General features: G+C 36.2%; 2 protein-coding genes across 2 annotated transcripts; both read left to right on the forward strand.

Moving 5' to 3' along the window:
• The first annotated feature begins 609 nt into the window (after positions 1–609).
• LOC100374899 (carbohydrate sulfotransferase 1-like) lies at positions 610–1638 on the forward strand. Its single transcript, XM_002741727.1, has one exon. It carries the CDS (start codon positions 610–612, stop codon positions 1636–1638), a length of 1029 nt encoding a protein of 342 aa, XP_002741773.1.
• A 3996-nt stretch (positions 1639–5634) lies between these two features.
• Positions 5635–7277, forward strand: LOC102802339 (microsomal glutathione S-transferase 1-like). Its single transcript, XM_006825236.2, has 3 exons — positions 5635–5757; positions 6726–6793; positions 6932–7277. The coding sequence occupies exons 1-3, from the start codon at positions 5635–5637 to the stop codon at positions 7167–7169; spliced, it is 429 nt and encodes a 142-aa protein (XP_006825299.1). The 3' UTR covers positions 7170–7277.
• Positions 7278–8134: the final 857 nt, after the last annotated feature.

An 8134-nucleotide genomic window follows, 5' to 3' on the forward strand; every position in this document is an offset into this window, starting at 1 on the left:
CGCTGGCTCCCAACAACGCCAGTTTCATTAATGACAACCCTGTCGGTCTCGTTACAAACGTGTTGGCTTGTCTTCTCTCTGTTTGCACACAGACGACTGAAAGTCATTCCTGCCTTGTGACACGCAGACACACAACAAATAAATAATTGAAATTGAATAAATTAAACACGACATACACATATTACTGCCTCTACTACATACACCTGTACATTAATTTGCAATTCTAATTGGAGGCGGATTCTCGCGTGTCACTTATTTTTATACAACTTTACGTGTGTTTTTTTCATTATTTTGTCCTGGCTACTTACTCCTTAGAATAATTAGGATATTTATACTTAATCCACAATAAATTGAAGCATGTCTTGAAGCCTGTGTTCCACTATGAATAAGTGATAGTTAACGAGCAGCTACAGTATGATAACAATAGTTTTGGGTCGTGGTTCTACACCTGAGGCCCAGTCTCTTCCATTAAACAGACATTGATGAGTGGGAACAAAGTCGTAAACAGCTTGCGTTAATTCAGTCAAAAAAGTATGTTTATATTATACCAACATATTATTTTATTTTGTTTACATATTACAGTGAATGTATTTAATACTCTCCTACACAATGTATTCAAATAATATCTACCTTTTTTTAAGGAATGAAAGGCACGATGGCACGCTGGCAGTAGACAAGTATGCTAACCTGGGAATGCTCAAGCTGAAAAGAATCAATGTACTTGTTATGGCATCTTTCCGCAGTGGTTCAACATTTATTTCCGAAATTTTTATCAGGAATCCACTCGCATTCTACATCTTCGAGCCTGGGTATGTGTTACACGACAAAAAATGTCTACTCCCAATGAGTAAATATACCATGTCGTCACAACGGATTAATATGTTGTATGACATTTATTCCTGTAATTTCACAACGCCTACTACTAACTGCTATGAGTACGTCAACATTGAACAATTCCAGGCACACTGGATAATTAATGAAAGATATCAGCAGAAAACCAAATATATCGACATGACGCATGTGACTGAATTCTGTATGAATCACCCAATTACGGCGATTAAAACAATTCGAGTAGATCGTTTATCTGAACTTGTGCCGCTCATCAAAGACCCGCAGATACAGCTCAAAGTTTTGCATCTTATCCGTGATCCAAGAGGAAAGTTTTCGTCGATGGAAAATATTCGCAAACAGAATAGTGTCAATCAACTAATACAAAAATTGGATGATTACTGTTCTAGATGGGTGGAAAACATGGCCATTGGGAGAACCATGGGGGAATGGCTCCTCGGTAATTACAGAGCGATTAGATATGAAGATTTTGCAGAGAATCCAATAAACAAATCACGAAAACTTTACAAGTTTTTAGGACTCGACCTTCCTGCTACAGTGATAGATTGGTTAAACAATAATACCAAAATCAATAAGGGTAACAACCCTTATTCGACAAGTCGTGATTCCATAAAAACTGCGCATGCGTGGAAATATAGATTACCATTTAATATAGCAAGACAGATTGAGACATTGGACTCATGTCGTGATCTCATGAATTTTGCTGGATATACGCTGAGTAAAGATGAACACGAATTTCAAAACAAAAGTGTTTCGTATCTAAAATCACGCCTAGACTGGTTTATGTGAGGGAAGAACTGGTTATCCTAGATGATAGCTAAATCACATTTATTCAAAATACTTGCATTGTCATTCAAGTGTGATGTTGATGTTTTTTGTCATTTGTGACTTCGTATTCTAATTGCTTTGATATGTTATATATACATAGTGTAGTGATCTTATTTAAATATCGATGCAACAAATGAACCCCGAACCCTACGTGAATAAAGCTGAACAAGTTGTTCATTTGAAATTAGGCCACTCTGTGTACGTGTTACGTGTTCGAGTTCCCTTCCTCTCCACGTGTTCGTCGCACCGGCTATGTGCGAATAGTGCATTGGCGATGAGGATTCTAGTGAACCCGTAACTGTAGACAACCGAAGCGTGACTACCATAATGTAAGGTCAGATAAACGTGCACTTTTTGAAAATAGCTGTGTTGCTTGACAAATTACTGATGCGTGACAGAAAAAGGTCATTCTTTAGATAGAGGAGGGGAAGATTGTTTCGTAAACACTGATAATACCTACTACAGCTTAATTTGACAATGCGCACAAAAAATTTGTAAAATTTCTGGAGATTATTTCTTGCCGAAATAAAATATTTCAATTCAGACGCAAACTACAGATCTGTTCGTCACACGTCCTCGCCTCGCCCTGGATTCACGGCGCTGTCAGATTGCGGGGCGTTATTTACATTCGGTCGCTGGTTGCCCACTCAAACATCGCCATGGATCCGGATATAGCATAATGAAGTGGACATGGACGCATATCTGCTTGATTGAAAACAGTGCGCAACTTCTTTACATTCACCATTCACCAAGGTAACTATCAACAATAAGTTAATTCATTAAATGCTGCTGTCATATTATTTTGAACCAACACGGTTTTGATTCTATCATTGATTCTGTTACCTAATGCCAACTAACAGAAATGTGTTTGCATACCGGTGTGTTTTGTGCCATTGAAGCCATAGATTCGGGGGAAAAAACATTAAAATTCTGAAAACTCTGAAGACTCATATATCATGGGCTATTCCTCTGCAACTCAACCATGTTTTCTTCACAGGTACATCCCCAGTACGAATACACACTAAAAGGCATACACCTACCGCCTTCCTTAACTAAATTAATCTCTGATTTGAGTATTCCACATTGTCCTGAATTCGTTACGAACAATATATGCAATCATACTGGTGTATTCCAAGATATGGAAACGTTTAACTTTGAAATTTTGGAAGGCTCAACACCCTGGATGAGATCGATTGAGGTTGGTACTGGGAATATTACAAGGCCGTTAATAACGCGATACAAAGAGAGCGTCGTGATCCTCACTGTCGCACCAAATGAATACACCGTATTCATTATATTAGATGCAAATAATCGGTATTTACAATTTTAGCTTTACGAAGAATCACGAAATTGGACAACAATTTGTACGTATGTATGACTCAGACTGTATTTTACGCTCACCATTTGGCCTTAATTCCAAAACCGAGGTATGTATTTAGTTCTGTGGAGAGTATCTCAGAGGATATATTTATTCTTGGCAAAGATCAGAAGTCACATGACATTGTCCTTCGTAGTTGTTTGAAACAATGAATCTTTGTAAACATATATTTTTTTCTGTTCCGGAAATTTGACAAAAGTGTTATGCGATGCGACGAAAGGTGTGTCCAAACAATTCGTTAGTGAATACACCCTGACAAAAATCATTTTTAGGCATGTTAGGACTTCCGCCAATGATGATCCCACAGCTTAGCACATTGAGTGAACCAATACGAAATCTAACAATGTTAAATTGTGTGCAATTTATTTGGGGTCAAACGCAACAAATGGCATATCAGTATCAATATGTTAAAATAAAATCCTTGGTTAGTTTGATGTAAACAAAGAGACAACTGACAATGTTGATGTTAGTCTAGGGGCATTTTTTTCGGCAGGGAGATTAACTTATCAGTTGCGCTAGTCGAACACTTTCTGAAACTGAAACACGCTACAGCAAACTTAAAAGGAAACCACATGTCAGTATTGAACTGCACAAATGTCGACCGCATGGAGAGATGGGTGTCCAAAGGACAACGGTTTAAAATTGAAGTTGTATTCAGACCTGGGGCAAATAACCCGAGTGATTACTTTTCCCGACATCCTTTGCGTCGAAGTCATTCTTGAAGCAAGGGTACTGATGTGTATATTTCGTTTGTACAGGGAAATAACAATACAACGTGCTATAAACAAAATCCAGTCTGCTACTAAAGATCACCCAATTATAAAGTTTGCCGTGAAACTAATAAATGACATAAATAATCAATGAACAAAAAAATAATAAAATTATACAGAAATACAGAAATGATGTATATGAAATCGAGTGAATAAAAGTATGGTTACGACAAAAAAATTAGTTAGATACGTCACACTAGATAGATCGTTATAACATATGCTCCCGAAACAAATCATTCTGATGCCGATCTTGACCACATGTTCCAACATTATATTGACGCCCTTGCAGAACTATTAAGACGCATCATCCGTCCTAGAATCAAAACAGGACAGCGTATGCCACATATTGATACACGTTCAAACACTAACACAGAACCACCTACAATGGAAGAACCCAATATTAATCCAGACTATGTGTATTATTGAATTAACTGTATATCACATGTATTTATATTGAAATACATTTAATTTCCATGTTTGAAATGTATTGAGCTATTACGTTATGTGTACATATATACTATATTAACAGTAAAAATAAAAAAAGCATAAACAAATAAAAGATATTAATGATCAAAATAACTTGATGGATACCCCATGCTAAAGTAAAGTAGGTGTAGTGATTTCATTTAAATATCGATAGATCAGATGAATGAATTTGTTCCTACTGCATATCACAGGATTCGTGTAACCACAGACCTTATATAGGTACGTGAATACAACTGAACGAGTTGTTCATTTCATAATCAGCGTGTTACTTACTTTCTCTTCTGTCCCTCTCTATGTGTTCGTTCAGGTACAGTGGATGTTGGGTCGCTGTCAGATTTATTAATTTTAGCATAATTTCAATATTTGTTGACTATTTGTTATATTTTTACGTTTTTTCGCATACATATTTAATGTACCGTATTTACTTTATTAAAAGTATATATTATACATTATATTGTGTGTATACTAAAACATTACAGTATGTGCCACTAATAGGCAAATATGTTATTCATCTTCAATGGCCTCAGTCAAATTTGTTCACAGTGTGACAATATCACGACTTTCATGAAAGTCGTTACGTAACAGATCATTTTCTTTTTTTCATTAAGCTACATTATCCTTGCATCTCAATAGTGAAACATTCTCAAATACATGTTGTTACGGGAAGCGATATGTCTTTAATCTATTGCCACAATCTTGAAATTTCATTGACTTCAGCTTAAATCAGCAAACATTTTGCGAAGTGTGCTTTCCCCTGGCGGAATGATGAACAGATGATTATTCAGTGAATATTCACAATTGGCAGAGCTAATTCTAAATCATTGTTACATGTACTCAATTAATCGATGATCAATATTCAGAGCCCAGCACGTGTGCAAGGCCAAGATTTGTGGTTACCTTAGAACATGGTTGGATTCAGCCTGGAAAGCAAGTTAGAAATCGCGGAGCATCCCGTAACAATATTGTTACCCACATACACTTTGATACCGATATTTTCAAAATAAAACTTGGATCTAACATTACGATATTCAAAAATGGAGAATGCAAAAATGGTTGGGGATGGGGGATTCTATTCAATTATTAAACCGTCTCCATGGGTTACCGACTGTAGAATACTAGTACATCTTATTCTACAATAATGAATAAAGAAATACTGAATACCCTGAATGATCAAATGACACCAAACCAGCGAACTAGTAATGATTAACCCAATAACCCAACGATAAAAGGTCATCAGTTTTGATATAGACATCAGATTTCCTCACATGTTTAGTTCATATCTAGGCATCGCGCTCTGTTGATACTCATTGAACGGAACACATCATGGCTGATATTTTCCACCTTGACAACGACGTCTTCAGGTCGTACCTTGCATGTGGCACTGTTATTATTGTGAAAATGATGGCCCTGTCGCTTTTTACCACATACCGTCGGTTTAAGTACAAGGTACTAGTATACAGATATATACATGATTATATTCCATTCAAGAGCTTAATGTCACAGGACATTCTTAACCATGTACGTTGATTGTCATGTTTAGGGAGTGAGCAACTTGGTGTTCGGGGGAAGGCCAATGACTCAGATTGCCGGAGTGTTTCTCGCCTTTCAAATTTGTAATGGCGATTGATAAGGTATGAAATGAGCAGTTGGTACTAAGTCCACGTGTACTGATCTGTATTGTCAGTATAATTGGTCACCAATTGAATAAGTAACTTGAAACTCTACTGCATGTATGATGTCGAGTGTAGACGACACGTTGTGTGGAAGCAAGTACCAATTAAAATCATTCTCCCATATTACAGTAGACTCGCGTTTTAAGATGTAAAGACAATCAACAAGCATTTAAAAAGACTGCTTTCTTCGATGTTTAGCCTGCGCTAACCCCACTCAAAATATGTTTTTAATTAAAATATGAAAAATACATTTCGGTGTATAATAATTGGATAATTATCATATTAATTATTTGTTCCTTTGGCGTGGATTACACGGATAACAATATCAAGCATATTGAACACGTACACAATTTCAACAGAGTAATCCTGTTAGAGAAGGACTTACTTCAGACAATATACGCTAACTAACGTGAAATTAATGTGTGAATATCCATGATGAATATCTTGAAAATAAAGTGTACTTGCAAATATACATACACGTAAAAAAAGATTAGATGCAAAACTATAGGAAAATTGTTATAATGTTAATTATTGACAGAGTCAAATTGTATGTACATTTCTTGTGTGTGTTATTTTGCAAGTATCCCATCTTCGCCAGCCAAGGACCATTTTTTGGCCGAAGCCTCAATATTATGAATGGCCTGCTTTAGAGAAACCGTGCGATTCGGACGATGCAAGTAACGGTATTAATGTGATGATTTTCTTTAGAAAACATATGTTCTCAATTTACACATTTTTCAGGCGTTTTCCAATCCAGAAGACACTAAAAGACCTGTTACGAAACATGAAGATGTAGAAAGAGTCAGAAGGTGGGAAATTTGTCAGTTATTCGTTTAGAACCAAAATATAGTACTTACGAGTTTTGACCAATCTGTGCTTATTATATTCATTTAAGCATGTGCTAATCGCTATATTTATAATTGTATAATATTTGTATTTTTACACAGGCTCCATAGAAACGACTTGGAAAACATCCCAGTATTTCTAGCATTGGGTTGTATGTACATAGCAACGGAACCAGTACCCAGCACTGCAATATGGCATTTCCGCGTTTTTGCAATCTCTCGGATTCTGCATAGCATAAGTTACCTGGCCGGAATTCAGCCTTGGCGTGTTCTAGTCTATTCAGTTGGATTTTTAGTCAATGCTTCCATGGCTTACCATATCTTATGTGCTGCACTTTAAACATCATTAATGGGAAGTTTGAAACATATCAATTTAGTCTGTTAGTGTATTGAGGTATAAAAGTGTATATGTATAATTTATCTATTAAAATTGACTGTAGGATTGTAATTTTTGGGATTATTTGAATTCGTATGTTCCAATGCTGTCGTATGAATGATACATATACGAGTTTATCATATTTATCAAGCACAAATCATGTGAAAGGCCATGCGACATTTTTTATATCACATCTCCGAGTATTACACACTCTATTGGAACATTCATTGGTCTTTGCACGTAATTTGTGACCACTACGTCGTCGATTGACAATCTCCTAGGAGACATGGCTTGTTTGCCGCCTGCGAACAATATTTTGGTAATAGACGTTTTGGAATATGGCAGTCAGTCTTCTTTTTGGGATAACTGAATTTAGTTGACTTCACCATGTGTACTTCATGTTAACCTTCCATTTCCTTCAATTGTGAAGCAGTTACTTAGTAGCGGAAAAGTTAAATTCACTCATCGTATTTACCGGCCGGAATTCAATTTTGACGACAGTTTGTGGATTCTTTCACTTGTTCACAAATCTTCAGAACATCAAGTTGCTTCCCTGCCACCATGTTATTGTATTAGGGGATGTGTGGGGATAAACACGGAGGTTATTATCTGGACAGGTTGCAAGTGCAATGTTTACTTAGCAGGCATCTTATAGTCCAGTCATTCTAGCAAAAAAAGGGAGCCAACCCGTCACAAACAGAAATAATTTCTTCACAGTATATATATATGCATATATTCAAAATGGACGTTTTGCACAATTTTACAACATGGAAATATAAGTATTTGGACATATCTTTGGACATAATATAATTATTTAATGTAACTTCTTTTCCGGCTTCTCTTCTATGTGGCACAAGTAATAAGTTTAATATGCTACAATTTTAAACAGAATCGTACAGTACAGAAAAGATGTAAATAAATGGTTTCCT

The sequence above is a fragment of the Saccoglossus kowalevskii genome, chromosome 17 (assembly GCF_978046115.1).
Source record: "Saccoglossus kowalevskii chromosome 17, keSacKowa6.1, whole genome shotgun sequence".
Taxonomy (NCBI): Eukaryota; Metazoa; Hemichordata; class Enteropneusta; family Harrimaniidae; genus Saccoglossus; species Saccoglossus kowalevskii.